At 38.3% G+C, this 17,822-nt stretch overlaps 1 protein-coding gene and 1 long non-coding RNA gene across 3 annotated transcripts in view; one reads left to right on the top strand and one right to left on the bottom strand.

The window, feature by feature from the left end:
* ttc28 (tetratricopeptide repeat domain 28) overlaps positions 1-13,890 on the bottom strand; it is a 139,992-nt gene extending 126,102 nt beyond the window's left edge. For both annotated transcript variants that reach the window (XM_030149640.1, XM_030149641.1), the window contains exons 1-2: positions 13,498-13,890; positions 3,845-4,204 (exon numbers count right to left, since the gene is read on the bottom strand). In XM_030149640.1, coding sequence (XP_030005500.1) covers positions 3,845-4,204; positions 13,498-13,527 — 390 coding nt within the window. In that variant the 5' untranslated portion in view covers positions 13,528-13,890. The remainder of the gene's footprint in view (positions 1-3,844; positions 4,205-13,497) is intronic.
* LOC115429859 (uncharacterized) lies at positions 152-17,564 on the top strand. The gene is made up of 3 exons (XR_003936836.1): positions 152-162; positions 14,014-14,032; positions 16,897-17,564. It is a non-coding gene; the product is annotated as an uncharacterized LOC115429859 (long non-coding RNA).
* The last annotated feature ends 258 nt before the right edge of the window (positions 17,565-17,822 follow it).

Below are 17,822 nucleotides of genomic sequence, written 5' to 3'. Positions count from 1 at the left end.
CTGTGTGATGCAGCGAGTGTGTGTTTGAGCCTGTTGTGCCAACACAGACGTCGACGGTGGCAGCAACGGGGCAAACTGTGGAGGGAAAGAAGAAAAGGGACGAGAAGAGAGCAAAGCCGACTGGATGAAAAGGAGAAAGAGAGAACTCAAGCAGAAATAAACGTCCCGCTCAGTGAGACTCCCTCTTATTTCGTAGTTCATTAGTCTTGACCTTGTCTTTGACCCACAGCAAATGTTGCAGCAAGCCCACTGCTATGACACCACCAGTACACAACCACACACACACACACACACACACACACACACACACACACACACACACAGAGGAATGCAGCTTCTGTTATTGTCTTCAAGTGCCAAACTCAGGCCAAGGCCTAGCCGGGGTTTCAAAAACAAAATAACAGCCGTGCAAGGCTCGCTCTCTCACACACACACTCTCACAAACACACACCCAAACACCACTTCCGTCCATTCTCTCGCACAGAGAGAGGAAGTGGAGTCGAACTGGCCCGGCCCCAGCCGTCCAGACAGAAGCAGCCTGGCAAACCCTGTCTCCTGCCTGCCTGCTTCCCCCTCTGAATGGCTTTAAAAGACTCTTAAAGGACCCTCTGGGCCCTCACCATCCTTCACTCCTTTCACATGCTCGCTCTGTTGGTAGATGTAAAGAGCCACTTAAAGAGCACAAACGTACTTAATGTAGTTTCCAGCCCATCTTTTTTGCCAAGGGTGGTGGAAATGTGAAACACTGCACATTTTAATACGACTCATTCGCTCTCACACATCACTGGACCTGCCTCATTGTGCAGGAAATTAAAACTGACTGATAACACCTCATATAATATTATAACTTCACACAGATACCAAAAGCAGTTTACAGAGTTCTTGATTTATCTTCTAGTGAATTTGTTATTTGACACTTAGCTCGAGCTACTGCTATAAATCCGTTTGCCATAAAATAGTCAGTGATTTGCAACATTATTTGTGGCAACATTGCCCACAATGTCATTTGCGGGAGGAGCATGAAAATTAACAGGCTATGCTAAACTGAAGAGAGTTAGTAGGTGATGCTAGATGTTGTAAAAACGTCAGCAAATCCCAAAAACAAGGGGATAGTAGGGAAGACCCAGAGTGAGTGACCAAAATGCAAATACAATATCCTGCAGCTGTGGGCCAGGATACACTGTGTCCTCCTGAGGTGTGGAGAAATGTCAGTAGAGAAGGAGATCATAATTGTAGTTTATGAGGTTTTGCTTTTGTTTATCTGTTGCCCAAGATTACAGGTATGTATGACAATTTGAAGCCAAACCCACACAAATATTCCAAAACTAAGTTATGAAACTGATGTTCTTTTCACTGGAGATGCCACTGTTGCTTCACTTTACTGACTAATGTTAAAGTTACATTTACTTACAAAGTCAACAGGCATACACTTACAAATTTTGTATTTTGTAAAATGGATATTTTTCTCCCTATTTGGGCCTCTCACACACAGAATTTTCAGTCGAGATAACTGATGGTTTTTAAAAACACATTTAAATCTAAGTAAAGATTTTTTACTTTACTCCAGTTTGTGTGTATGCATGTGTTCAGAGAAAACATAGAAATTGGAAAATATTGATGTCACATCCCATTTTATGCATGTCTGGTATTGTTTTGTGTAATGAACTTGCACATGAAACACCAAATCCAGGTGTATAAACCAGTGTATGACCTGCAGTACATCAAGCATGAATACCTTTGGGAGACTGACTAGACCAGCGTTATGGACAAATCTACATCATGTAAAGAGTACACTTCGACAACTGGATCAAACTCTAAAGGCCACTTAAGCTTATAACTGAACTTGTTTTTAATGACAGATTAAAACCTCTGTGTCCACTATGTCCAGTATTGTCCACAGTTTGACGTCCAACAGAAACAATAGTTCACCCATGTTTGTACCTGTTTTGTAGGTGTTTTTGTGTTGGCGTGTGGACAGAAATGTTTTGTTCATGTTTTAATAAAAGTACCCAAAAAGGTGTTGCATGGCTGTTTTCCTGTCTGACAGTATATTTTTGAGAAGCTTCAGTTGTTTGTCGGTTAAATCTCTACTATGCCCATCCTAAATCATAACTCTTGAGATCAGAAACATCATATACAGCCTCTACATTATTGCTGCCATCACACTTTATCCCCCAACAGCAGCCTATTTTCAGATATCTCATTACGCTGAGACTTATGCGTCTGCTGTCCTTCTCTGATACACATGTCATACAAAGAAAGGCTATAAAGCACAGGCTTAACATTATGGTATAAAAGCACGACATGCGGATTGCGGCATCTAAATAACAGGCTTGTGTTCGGTGGCTGTACACCGTTAACAATCAAAGCTACAACAAAACAGGCCGACTGACAGGATCTGGGAAAGAACGGGGAAAAAAGGACTCTCCTTGGTCGTCATTTCCTTCTGAGGAACACACAGCTGTCAGCACTAAAAACAAAAAAGATTTAAACCAGTAACAGGTGCTTGAAAAAACCTGACTGAGATGTTTGCCTGTAGATGAACTTCCGCCAAAGTGGAAGACATCGTGGCTGAACTTCCAAACAATCTAACACAGGGGTGTCAAACTCAAATTAGTTCAGGGGAGACACACAGCCCAATATGATCTCAAGTGGATCAGACCAGTAAAATAATAACAGTGAAAAAATCTAAATTCAAGTAAAAGTACATTATAAAAATGTTTACATCTACAAACTTCCCTTAAAATGTGAATAACATGAACTTGAAATGCCTTAAGAAAAATAAGTGAAAGTTTAACAATATTATGCCTAAGTTTATCATTTACACATGTGCATTACAACTTACAGACCACAGTGAATCTACAAAAGCACAAAACATTTAACAACAGACATAATATTGTCAAAACTGCCAAGGCATTCCATGTTATTCATATTTGTTCAGGTTATTCACATTTTTTGTGAAAGGATATTCTGTAAATGTAAATATTTTTATGTAATTGTACTTTTTTACACTAAAACAAAGATAAAAATGTGGGGTTGTCATTATTTCTAGGTTATTATGATAGTATTTTACTGGTCTGACTTCCAATTGTGGACCCCATGAAAGGTAAACATTGTGAACCCCTCATAAAATTCACTATCTTGTTGTTTTGGCGGGGGGGTCCATAACTAATGTAATTTATGCTGGTGTGAAATGAAGCTGAAACTTTACATATTTTCAACGTCCGACTCACGACTTCTATACCTCTGTTATACAGTGGATATTACACAAGATTTCCACAACTTCTAACCTGTATCTGCTGGACCCCTTCCACTTCTCAACCCCCCCCCCCCCCCCCCCCCCCCCCTAAATGCTGGGCCCCATAAATTTGTCATATTTATCCCCCCTTAACAGCAGCCCAGGGTCTGATCCACTTGAGCTCAAATTGGTTTGTATGTGACCCCTGAACTAAAAGGATTTTGACACCAATGATTGTTAATATCTTTAGTGTCATTTTTACATTTCATAAATTCATCCCATGGGCCAGATTGGATCCTTTGTCAGGCCGGTTTTTGCCCACGGGCCGCATGTTTAACAACTGTGATCTAACATACAATGGTTTATAATTAGCTGTAGTTGCTGCTCTTGATATAATATAACATAACAAAGTGAGGCTTCCACAGGATTTTGAAGAGCCCGTCCATACATTCATCAGATACCATCCAACCATCCACTTAATGGACACAGCCACTCTTCCACTCCGTTAAACCCATTTTCCAAACTCAGCAGCAGCAGCATCTTCATCACACTCTCATGTGGAGTGTGAGATTGAAGAGCGAGGGGTCAGCAGAGTTCAAGTCTTACCTTGGGCCATTTGGGGTTGATGAGACGTGCTTTGATTGCATCGTCCAGAGCGGTGCTGTACTGGCCTAGTCTGAGATAGGCAGCCGAGCGGTTACTGTATAAGATACAGTTTTGGGGGTCAGCGGTCAGGGCCTCGGTGTAAAGACGCACAGCCAAAGCGTACTCCCCCTGTTGGCAGGCCTGGTTACTGCGACGCACACGCTCCAGGAACTCTGCTTTGCTTAGTCCAGGACCTGAAACCAAGTAACGATCGGCCTTTTTCACCATCTGGGCTGGAGGGATCACAGGAGAGGATGAGGAGTAGGATGAAGAGGGGGGGTTGGTGGTCTTGGCCGTGGAGCGGGAACCAAATAGAGAGAACTGAGGAACAGAAGAGAGAGCAAGGACAGAAGTTACATATCAGAACATTTCTACATTAAGAAAAACACTAAGTGAAGGAAATACAGATTAATATGATGTAAACTCATTCTACTAATCAATATTCATCCTCTACATCCAAGAACATCACCTATGAGTTCAGTTTTAGGTTTTTAAGCTTTTGCTTCAGTGATTCTTAACTGTTTGCTATGTACCGGGATATGTTTTAATGGGCCATTTATGTGAGGTAGCAAAACACTTCATAGTTGACCAACGTCAATGCTAACCTCAGTACCCTAACATGTATAACAACAATAGTGATAAGACAAGGAAAATCTGCCCTGAGCAGTAACAATGTAATGATCATATGAACTGCAGTAAATGAAATAATGTCACAGTCAACACTAGACTTACAATATATCATCTGAATGTAGTATGGATATAGGCTGTCATATGGGATGGTGTGTGAATGCATGATGAGCGTAACTAAAATGATTTCTCTCAATGATGTCTTTTGGTGTGTTTATTGTGTATATCCATACTGTAATGATGGCCAAACTCTAATGACATGTTCATGTTGAATTGCTCATTGTGTTCATTCATGTGGCCTAGTGTGTTACAGTTCTAAATGGTGCTGATTACCTCCAAACACACAGATGCTAACATGGCAAACAGTTGCAATCATATTCACAACATCAATTTATGCAATTATAGAATCCCAAAGGGCTGCAATTTGAAAGATTTTGTATGTTTTTATGTTGTCAACCCAAGTCAAAATCAGAATTGTAAATCCCAATATTGGCAACAATATTCACATTATGACTTATTCCTCAGAAACATATATCCCCAAGACTGTACCACAACGAGTTTTCCTTAAATTATTTCATGGCTCTTATATTTCATAATTGTTTGAGTAGCATTTAGTCCTTATCATTTGGACAGAATTATAAAGGAAAATGTAAGGATGTGGTATCTTGTTTTGGAAAAACACTTGAGAAATGAAATAAGAGTAAAATGGAGGAGAGGACTTTGGCAGCTCTTGCATAAGCACTAAAAAAGAACTTATTGCAAGCAGAATTCAACCCAGGACAACACTGAAACTGAAGCAGCTTCATTTGCATGATATGATACCATAGTTACTCGCAAATGGGACACCAAACTGCTGCATGCACTTTTCTTTTCTGCACAGTGGTAAAAGGTTGGAATACCTCGGAGAGACGAAGAGAGAAAGGCAGAAAGTCAGATGAGTCAGATGAGAGCTCTGTTCTTCTCATTCGTGTCTGTCACACCCGCTCAAAGTTTGCGTAAAATGTGCACACTGAGGTTTAGTTCTCTGTAGCTTTAACATTGAAACACTGCTCCCCTCCCTGATCTGGTGTTTCCAAATTTGTCCTTTCACCAGAGCTTACACCAAGGCCTTCATTATCTCTCACTATTCCCCTCTCTCTCTCACACACGCACACACACACACACACACACACAGTGTTCATATACACTTAAAATATGCAGACTGGAGGATTCCTCAAACTTGCAAATGGATCACCCAAAAGCCCTGAGTGAGAAGCCTGCATATGCTTACAGCAGCTGAGTACTGATTGTCTTAAAATAAATAGCAAAAACAAGGTTTAGAAATATGCAATGTGTGGCTAAGAGTTCAAATAACACTGAATAAGATATTGACTTTGTGTAGGATGAAAATATCAATAAACGAGTGGACAAGGGCTAATATCAAAGTTCACGTTCAGCATCAGCTCCTGTATCATTTAAGTACATTTCAGTTTACAAACTGGTCCATTTTAGATGAAATAGTTAGAATAGTTAGAAAAAGTTAATAGTTAGAATTTATTTGACATCAATCAGTAATCAACAGATCAAAATAAAACACTATGATTGATCCCTGTGCTGTAACCAATGACTTATTTCAGTTTGATACAAATTAAAGATTTTTGACTCATGTGATTGAAAACCTCAGTCAGACAAGACACTAGACCAAGGTTCAGTTAACTTTATCATCAAGAGCCATTTCTGACCAAATGGAGGAAAAATGTGTCCAAAGCCACAAAAGAATTGCTGTTTATCACAGGGTGGCTACTCTGCAATAACCTGTTTTAACTTTTACCTTTGCATTTCAATGACAATAATATAAACTTCTTATGAAATTACACAGCCAAAACAAATACATGCATACATTGTTATACACTGTTGCATGAAGTTGAAATAATTTTGTTTTCCTTTATTTGCACACATTAGTAGTCACCTTTGACCATCGTCAGTGATTTCATACTGAGCCACAGTTACATTTAATCTATCAAGAGTAGATCACATTGTTACGATAATTTCATGAGAAGAGGTAAAAATATTTAATCACAACTTCATGAGAAACAGTGTATGTCAGTTTACATAGAAACAGACTATGAATATATGGGCTGTTGAGTTGAAAAAGGCACCGGGCCTTTGTGTTGCATATGACACACATTTTAGGACATGAAATACTGAAAAATGCTTTTTTCTGTGCATGGGTTGCACATTTTTATGTAAGAATGGCTTTAGGTCTACAGTAATAACAGCACAATGTTCAAAAATAATCACTAACTTCCATTTGTTGCTTATATTTTCTGACAAAGCCACTGGTGAGAGGCTCCAGAATCACATATGGCTCAGGGGGCCGTGGGTTTCAGACCCCTGCACTAGGCACTTAACTGTAGGAGAACTCATACAGAACACATCTGCACATTCAAACTGAATAAAATTATTTCCTGAAGTAGAATTTTTTAAGGATGACTCATCAAGCAAACTCTGTCTTATCCCAAGATAGTGAAAAATAATTTGAACAGATCTGAGACTTGAACTCACAGCTTAATTTGTGGCAAATTAAATGAAGTATTTCATGGACAGATGGCTGTGTGATTAATTTGGGAATAAACGAGCTAAAAGGGAAGAAGGATTTAAGGGTTTTCATGCTTTAAACGAAGAACTGGTCAGATTATGTAACATAAATCTGTTTCCCAAAGGCAAATTCATGAACCAAGACCTAAATTTTAAGTTGAGGAAAGACTGTCCAACAATAATGCGTTATTATCCCTGTTTAACCTAACTGGCACATGTTCTACACGGACGCAGAGCAGGCAATCATTTATTCAGAGGTTGCTTTTTGTGAGTTGATGAATGTAGAGTAAGTCTAATAGTGACTCATTCTGGATTTGATGTTTCACTATGATCAGTAGTTATGCAGTAAGTCAGTCTCAGCCTTTGAAACTCAAACATGTAGTTGAAAATCAGATTCATGAGAACAGTGAGAGCTAGAAAAACAGTTAATTTGCGGGTCATAAAACCAAAACAATGACCCAAGATTGAGATCAGAGGAGAAGTGCTAAAACTGTTTCTAGAACTAGATGAGATTCACTGCTGATTCATCACGGTGACCAATTCCACATTAGATGTAAACAAAACTCTTGAAATATTTAGCAGAGCATCTTTTAGATTAGTTTAAAGTTACAGAGAGAGAGAAACCAAAAAAAACAAAAGCTGTAAGTCCATTACTGAGTACTGACTACTATTTTCTCGGTTCATGTGCCTGTTTTTCAGCTCTTCTCTCAAGTATGCCATCGCTTTTAATAAATCTGCCATATTGTTATGAAACACTCGCTCAAATATGACAGAGGTGATATAGACCAGAGCTTGTTCAACGTCTTACTAGGGTGGTGTTTGCTGAAATAAACAAAGTAGGCTACACTTCATGAGAATGAAACTAGGACGTACGTATAGTAAATCTCTAAGCCTATTACTGCTGGACCAGGAGAGTCAATAAAGCACAGAAAGAAAAATAACACAGTGTGGGCTTGTAGTGTAGTCTGCAGTTCTGTGTTGTGAAGGTACAGTGTTGTCGTAAAACGTTTTGGTAAGAGACGACGGAAATTTCTCTGCGGCCTTGTATGGGTGCACCTGTCCACAAAACTGTTAAACTGTTTTGTTGTGTTAACGTGAGTCACTTTTAAAGCAACACTGGGTCGATATTGTCTGTTTAATGCTTTTCTTATCTCTCAGTGATGTTAGAAACTCATCCTGTCAGAATAATTTCCTTTTTCTTAGATTGATTTGACATCAGACTCAGAAGTCACAGCACATGCAGACTATGATTTAGTGATTTCTGTAGCCTCGATTTATTACCCCATCCCTCGAAGGGGAGGCAAAGAGTATTGTTTTTGGTTCGATTTGTTGGTTTCTAACACTCTAGCAGCAATACTACTGGTTGGATTCATACCAAATTGGGTTTATAGATTGCCAATGATCCAGAATAGATGTGGTTACATTTTGGGAAAAGTAAATCAAAGTTCAAATTGTTTATGAATTTTTTAACCTTTTTTTCCCCCATTTACTTTAAATGAGCAAATTTTCAAATGCCTATAAAAACGTCAATTTTGTATCAATTTACTTCAAACTTGGCACATATATAGAGGCAATGGATATGCTAACATCACCACACATATAGACATGATGACATCAGCTGGATCGATGCCAAAATAAACTACAATATGTGCGAGGGGCGGGGTTTGTTGTGCCTGGCACCACTTGTTCAGGATGGTTTCATAAGTTCCGGGAAAAAAAAGAGATCTTTTTTGTGTGGGTCAGACCCAAATTTCAGCATAATAAGGATACACAACACAGAGAGAAAAAGAAAAAAAGAAAAAAAAAAGTCATTAACTCTTTATCGGGCAACTGACTATTTTTGGTAATTTCGGCATACATTGCAAGACAGTGACAGCAACAGTTACAGTGAGGACAGTGAGTCAACAATCACAGGTCCAGTGTAGTCTCCAGGGTCTGTAAGGTCCACCTCTGTATGAACAGTGAGTGTACCTGCTTGTTAGGTACCATGAAGTAATGGTACTAATGTAAGGAATGATGTTCAAAGGGATAATGTGGATGTGGACAGATGTCTGGATCAGCACTTAAATCGATGTAACTTTCTAAAAATGTTCTAATGTTCTAAAGCACATGTTCCTTTCACCTTACATGTGTTATTCTTGTATTTTTTTATATACAGGGTGGGGAAGCAAAATTTACAATGAACATTTAGTTGTTTTTTCTCAGCAGCACTACGTCAATTGTTTTGAAACCAAACATATATTGATGTCATAATCATACCTAACACTATTATCCATACCTTTTCAGAAACTTTTGCCCATATGAGTAATCAGGAAAGCAAACGTCAAAGAGTGTGCGATTTGCTGAATGCACTCGTCACACCAAAGGAGATTTCAAAAATAGTTGGAGTGTCCATAAAGACTGTTTATAATATAAAGAAGAGAATGACTATGAGCAAAACTATTACGAGAAAGTCTGGAAGATACTATTAAAGAAGAATGGGAGAAGTTGTCACCTGAATATTTGAGGAACACTTGCGCAAGTTTCAGGAAGCGTGTGAAGGCAGTTATTGAGAAAGAAGGAGGACACATAGAATAAAAACATTTTCTATTATGTCAATTTTCTTGTGGCAAATAAATTCTCATGACTTTCAATAAACTAATTGGTCATACACTGTCTTTCAATCCCTGCCTCAAAATATTGTAAATTTTGCTTCCCCACCCTGTATATCAGGGTTCTAACTAGGATTTTTTCACAGTGTAGGGGCACCACATATGCGGTGCGCACATGTGTGAGTTTTGTAGGGGGTCCAGGAGCGTAAGGCAAGTGATGTTGCCGGGCGGGCGTCAGACAATACCAAGGCACACAAAGGGGTGTTGATTATATTGTTCTCATTTCCTGTCTGCAGAGCTTTGTGCCAAGACAAAGGAATATATTTTTTCAAATTTAAATCTCATTACACTGGACGATCACACACACACAAAAACACTGCTACACTGGTTGAAAGACAACGTCGCGGGTCAAATCTCAGCATCGGGGCCCCCCAGGGACAGCATCAGGGGCCCCGACGTTCAATGACGCTAGCGAGAACCCTGTATATATACTACATGGATTTTTGGGGGGATTTTTTTTTTTTTTTTTTGCCACTTACGGGCAAGTAGCCAAATATGATAACTTCACTGACCTTTATTTTCTACATGACAATTTTTTTATTTTTTTTTTATTTCACAAAAGTAATACATTCTTGTTATGTCCTCCAATAACACACTGAGGTTGAAAATTTGAATTTCAGAGTATTTCTATGAGTGCCTTATAAATGGTTAAACCAAAAAAATGTCTATAAAAAAACAAAACGTGCATAATAAAACCAGTAGAAATTGCTGCACTGAAACCTCAAAAAGTAACACTGTTGAAGCCATGTGAGTGTGTTCTTTATAAATCCACTCAAAACACTACAAACTACTGTATGTGCAGACCGTTTTATCAGGCTGTTTTTTGTTGCGTCACTTGTCATTTGTTTGATATTCCTGTTGCAGCGTATTAATCGTGCTGCCACTATGTCATATACAGCAGTTACACGCACGCACACACACACCTATTGTATATGCACTCACTAATACACACCAACAGACACACACAGGCAAGACAGACGACAAGTTGACAAGTAGCACTAAGTCACTCAGCAGGATGTTTCCACTGACAGCCTGTTATCACGAGTGTCACTGCTGACGTATGTATTTGTCGCTGGCTTGAACACAAATGTACAGACTCACACACACACACACACACACACACACACACACACAGAAATTATTGAAAAAAAATGTGTGAGCAGGAGCAACAATACTGTTCTCTCACACACCAAACACACACTGTGGACAAAAAAAGATGGGAACACAACGTGCATGTCCTGTCCTGCTTCTAGCTCTATTATTTACACACACACACACACACACACACACACACACACACACACACACACACACACACACACACACACACACACACTTCCACTGTCTTAATACTCCCAGCCTCTATTTCAGCCCAGGTCAAAGGGAGTACATTCCTGCAGAACAACAGACACACAAAGACACACAGACAAGAACCTAAAGACTGGAGGCTATACAAGAGGAAATTGTGTGTCTGAATGATCCTTGACATAGTAGATACTAAGACATCACTGTATCACTGTTTCCGTCCAAATCACATCCATATGGTAAAGACAACCTGATCTGATTGTTTTACATTCATTGATACTGAAAACCTTGAGGTCATTTTCTCGACTGATTGCACAATTTTCCTCTCAAATGGTCAGTTCTTCCTTTCCTATTTGTAAATGTAAGAGAGAAAAACACCCCCAGAGCCAGAAACAACATATTCTCTATCTTGTTTTGTCTACAAACCAAAATATATTAAGAGTTGTTATAAAGGAAGGAAACAAATCTCTGATCTGGAGAAGCTGTGACCAAAAACTTCAGTTCATGTGCAAATATTAACCCTAGAAGACCTAAACAGTTGATAGTTGATAGATGAATCAGTAATATTATCAATAAATGTAAAATAATTCAGGCAAAATGCAGTTTCTCAGCTTTTCCTGGTCATCAGATGTGATCAGTTTGAACATTCAGAGGCTCTGTAGTGAACATGAAAACACCATGATCTTCTGCAACATTGATTCACAAAAAACAGCACAAAGTTTGATAAATATCAGTGGTTGTAGATATTGTTTTAATGTTCAGTTAATGATATATTCTGGTGGAAAAGTCACTTTTTCTTCTGTTTTTGTGGAGAAAAATTGTTTTGGAAGTCGCCACAAAAATAGTTCTAGGTCTTAAAACTTTAAAGCTATTAAAGATTTAGTCATTTCACCTAAAACTGACTTTTTATATTAATGTACCATCTATATTTACTGACTTTTCCATGCACTCTGCATTTTATTAATTCAATATGAATAACTTTCCTGCTGCATTTTATAAATAAGTGAACAATGGCAAATAGGCTCCATAGTGAACATGGAAACACCTTCATCTTATGCAAAATTGATTCACAAATAAAACCCACGCATGTTTTTATGTTCAGTTAATGATATATTTTGCTGAAAAAGTCACTTTTTCTTCAGTTTTCTCTGCTTTGATATAATAACCTTTGAGTTCCTTCTGAGCTTTGATGAATACAGGGTGGGGAAGCAAAATTTACAATATTTTGAGGCAGGGATTGAAAGACAGTGTATGACCAATTAGTTTATTGAAAGTCATGAGAATTTATTTGCCACAAGAAAACTGACATAATAGAAAATGTTTTTATTCTATGTGTCCTCCTCCTTTCTCAATAACTGCCTTCACACGCTTCCTGAAACTTGTGCAAGTGTTCCTCAAATATTGGGGTGACAACTTCTCCCATTCTTCTTTAATAGTATCTTCCAGACTTTCTCGTAATAGTTTTGCTCATAGTCATTCTCTTCTTTACATTATAAACAGTCTTTATGGACACTCCAACTATTTTTGAAATCTCCTTTGGTGTGACGAGTGCATTCAGCAAATCGCACACTCTTTGACGTTTGCTTTCCTGATTACTCATATGGGCAAAAGTTTCTGAAAAGGTATGGATAATAGTGTTAGGTATGATTATGACATCAATATATGTTTGGTTTCAAAACAATTGACGTAGTGCTGCTGAGAAAAAACAACTAAATGTTCATTGTAAATTTTGCTTCCCCACCCTGTATATACATGATCAGTAAGTTAAATACAGTAAAATAGCTGATTTTCACTTACAAATGCCAAATGCAGAGGATATTATTATAATAAATGGTAATAAATCACTTAGGGAAAGATTAAATGTAGAAAAATTCATTTGGAAGTCACCACAAAAATAGTTCTCGGTCTTTAAAGGTTAAAGCTATTAAAGACTGTCACTTTATACTGATTTTCTTATTAATGTGACAGACTCTTACATTTTTTGTGCCTTTTTACTGAACTGTGAGCATTCATGGAGTCTGAAGAAGTTTCCTGCTGTAGGTTTATCTGTGCCTGATGCTTCCTGGATGAAAGCTCTGATATTTTCCTGCTTCCATTTCTCCGTGCCTCCACCAGGTGACATCCTTCGACATAAGTGAAGGTTTAGTGGTGTTATTAGGAGAGATAACGGTGTACCGTGGAGTGGAAAAGTTACACCATAGCGTGGCTGTGACCTCCATGAGGCGTTCAGGAGCCTGTCAGAAATCAGCCAGATCTGTGATGACTTAGTCATAGTTTCCAAATAAATGCCGTGGGCAGCCTGTTCGTCTCCAGGCTGTCACAGTGTTGGTTGGAATAACTCATGCCAAAAGGTTTTCTTTTTGTTTTTTTCAGCCTCCGGAACTTTGCGCTGCGCATGAATTGCGTCTTTTTGTCGAGCGCTTATAATAAAACCTCCGTTTCCATCCGCCTTACCTTTTCTTTCCTCGGTCTTTGCTTTTCCATCTCTGCTAAATCCGGCGACAGCAGCTCCAAACTTTCATCCTACACCGACAGTGGGGCAGGACAGGAAAACCCACAGCCACCATCCAAAACAATAACCCCCAGTGAACAACCCGCAGTCTGTGGAGTCCACTCACAGATCCTCTGCCACTGCGGAGCTTTGTGCGCTATGTGTCTGTGCTCCAAAGTTCCTCTGGTGCAAAGTTAATCCACAGTATGTGCGCCATGTTCCCACAGCCGATCTTCTCCCCATAGCGGAATTTTTGTCCGGTGAGAGGCGGGGATCCGGTCGGCTCCATGGCTGCAGCCTTCAGCAAGGTTTCAATTACTTTTCATGACATCAGAGAGGAGTTGAGTTACCTGACAGATATATTCATTACAGCAGGCCTCCACACTGTGATGGCATGTGCTGAAGAAATCTACTCTATGATCCTACTTTATCAAGGACTGGACCAAAACATTCAAACAAACAACAACAAATGACATGAGAGACGTTTTGCACATGTAGGTAAAATAACCAGTTTTAAGGATCCTGTAGCCCAGAGAGCAAATATTTTGGCAGTATTATGGCACATATTTGGCATTTTTGGCTTTCTTTTGGCATTATGAAAACCTTTAGGCTTAACTGTGGTATGATTAAGGTTATCCATAATATATATGGAGGCACCAGCAGTATATGGCTGAGTTATGGCATATGTGTGGTTAACCAAAAGACTGGGCAAAGAGCAGGATCAAGTATAGGGATGGTATGGCATGTGTATGACAAGCCAGAAGATTGACTAAAGAGCGGCAACATCTTATTCCATACATGGTTGTGTTTTGGCATATTTCTGTAAAGCCAAAACACTGTGCAAAGAGTGGGAATTTCTACCCTGAAGAAAACCCCACTTCATTTTAAAAACATGATCAACACAAATTTTGGGTGAATTTTGTCCTCCTTCTGGCCTCTCTTTGGGTCCGTTTTGGCTACTTTTTGGCTGGATTATGGGGATTTGGGGCTTTTCTGGGACAATTATGGCCCATATTTTGGAAGTCCACAATTAGTTTTAGGTGAATTTTGGCGTCCTTCTGGTTTGATTTTGGCTTGCCTATTTTGAGCCCATACATCCACCCAGAACTTTGCCAAAATGGCATGCCAGTTTTGGGCCAGATTTAAGCCATAATGATTTTGCTATCTGGGAGGGGAGGACAATTCAAGGATAAAACATGGAAACAAATGATCATTTCAGTGTTGAGCTTATATTAGAACTTCCATTTTCCACACCAAAATGGTCCCATTCCACACTGACAACTATTTAACCCACTGCCACAGCCTGTGTCAGTGGGTATATTTATGGGTACAGTTAGTTACTTATCCCTTTTACACCCAGCTGCTGCAGTTTTGTCTGTGTTGCCATGGTAATGCACAACGCTTGTAGCAATAAACACATGCTATACATCTACATACCCAGAAGAATGTCACCTAAAAGCTCAACAAAACCAGTTTTCAGACAACAGAACACCATCCAAACTAACACTTAAATGAGGAAATATGTCATATTTAAAATATAATACTTTATATCCTATAAAGACCCAAACAGCCACCAGTGACACAAACCATCTGCAGATATAAACTGTTTAATACGTGTTGATCCACTAATCCCTTCAATACATGTAAATAATTGGTATAAAATACAGTTTCTCATCTTTTCATGGTCATCAGAAATGACCCATTTGGACGTTCAGAGGCTCCATAGTTACCGTGGAAACACTGCCATCTTCTATAATATTGATTCACCAGTAAAGCTCATGGAGCTGGATCAATGACAACAGATGGAGACGTTTGTTTTTACTTTGTTAGCAGTAATGTCTTTTTCTTCATTTTTCTCTACTTTGATATAATTAACTTTGAATTTACTCTGAGTTTTCATGAACATCGACATGATCTGTGAATTAAATATAGGAAAATACATGATTTACACCAAAAAATGCAAAATACAGAGGATAATATACATATATATATATATATATATATATATATATATATATATATATATATATATATATATATATATATATATATATATATATATATATAGTTTTTTTAAATGGTGATAAATCATTTAAGAAAAGGTAGAAATAGAGGAAAAAATCATTTGGGAACTGCCACAAAAGTAGCACTGGGTCTTTATGGGATATTATTAATTTTACACAAGGCATAATTATTTACAACCATCTATAGCTTATTTGCAGTGACTTTTATGTTTGTTTGTTTTGTGTGTGTGTGTGTGTGTGTGCGCGCACGCGCGTGTGTGTGTGTTTGTGTGAGTTTCAGTTTCTAATTTCATGAGAATTGAAATTTCATAGTGTGTGGTACATGCAGTAACAATAAAGGTATTCTGATTCTGAAATGTCAAAAACAAGCTAAGAGTCTGAGACCAGCATATGCCATGAATAACTTCATAAAACAACACACCAATGCGACAAACTTTGCACCGCGAAGCTAACACACTAGGTCACTTTATTTTCCCTGAAGGGAAATTTGGTCTCTGTTTTCGACCCATCCTTATACACAAAGCACCAAGCACAAAGCATCAGCACATAAGGAGCAGTGAGCTGCCATTGAAGACACTTTAGGACCAACTCCAGGTCTTCATCAGTGCCTTAATCAACCCTGACAGGAGAATTAACATATGTATACATGTTTTTGATGGCGGGGGAAACTGGAGGACCTGGATTAAACCCACACTGTGTAACCAAACTTTGCCTGATGGTACAGTTTGTTTAGTACGTCCAGAAATTGCAGATAAAATCATATGGCATTGTAGTTTCTCAGGCAAAATGTGATATCAATAAAAAAAAATTTAAAAAAAAAGTATTCCAACCATTGCCTCGCATATAATAGAGCATTCTCTTGGCTTTAATAATTTAACAGAACCCCTAAATACACAGAACAAATACACCACATATTTGACAATAACTTACAAACTCTGATATTCTTCAAAAACTTTGGTATGGTGGCATTTGTAAAAGTTATTAGAGAGTTGTGTGTCAAAAAGTAAGTCTTACAGGTGCTTAAACAAAACATACCCAGTCTCCCCAACTATTAAAGCATACATTAAATCAGTCATATTTTCCCTCTTACACCATAAAACAACTACTTCACCAACATCTTCATATTATCTACAGTTTGTACAGATATTTACAAGAATTTGTGTCATTTAACATTGTTCATTTGTAGTCACTGCACCTACCACATGAAGTAACTCTATGTTCAGCTCACATAATATTTACATATTTCTATGATAGTGTACAAGAGGAGATGGCAGTGATGCACAAGAAGTCTGGAAAACTACACTATATGAGCTCTCTTTGTGTCTGCGGGAACATTAGAAGCACAAGTAATGACATTAACAATGGATCTGTCCTATGAGATGCATTCAGTAAACGTCATTGATTATCCAGCCTGTTCCTGCTGTTAGATCTATATGTGTCTGTGGTGAAAAATCTATTTTAGTACAGGAAGCAATTTATTAACTCTTTTAAAAAGAACAGAAGTACTTAAATTACTTACATGTTGAGCTATGGTTTCACCACATCCCATGATGTAGACAGTATAAATAAAACAATATCTACAGAGGCCCAAAATGTTCATTATTAAACAGGTACAGGGCATAAAATATTGTTTTTTTGTTTTTTATCTTTTTAAGTAGTGTGTTCTTGGTCCTTTTCATTTCATCCTAACACAAACTTCAGTGTGTGATATTTAGTGATATCTGTGGGTGAAGCTGATCACACCTCTCTGCCTTCTCCTTAACCTGAACTACAACACATCATTTGTTAGATCCAGTGTTTGTTTTGTCCATTCTGTATCACTTTTCTTGAACATAGTACTTTATGCCAATGAACCCTCTGGATGAACTGGATCCACTGGGTGCCAAATGGTACAGAATGCAGAAAGGAAAAGAGAAGTTCAGTCTGAGGTACAGTAACACGGCAGAAAGCTATCCTGTTACTTTTGTAAATGTAAATGGTTCATTCTAAGGCACAGGTGTCAAACATATGGCCCATGGGCCAAAAGTGGCCCACCAAAGGGTCTAATCCAGCCCATGGGAAGAATTTGTAAAATGTGAAAATTTCACTCACGATATTATCAGTCATTTTAGTTCAGGAGCCAAATTCAGCCCAGTTCAGTCTCAAATGGGTCAAATCAGTAAAATACTATCATTATATCCTATAAGTAATGACACACTTTTCCTTTTTGTTTTAGTATTAACAAAAAAAAAATTAGAGGAGACCTCGGGGAGACCTCAGGGAAG

The sequence above is a fragment of the Sphaeramia orbicularis genome, chromosome 12 (genome assembly GCF_902148855.1).
Source record: "Sphaeramia orbicularis chromosome 12, fSphaOr1.1, whole genome shotgun sequence".
Taxonomy (NCBI): Eukaryota; Metazoa; Chordata; class Actinopteri; order Kurtiformes; family Apogonidae; genus Sphaeramia; species Sphaeramia orbicularis.
This window is presented reverse-complemented; position numbering and strand designations above follow the sequence as displayed.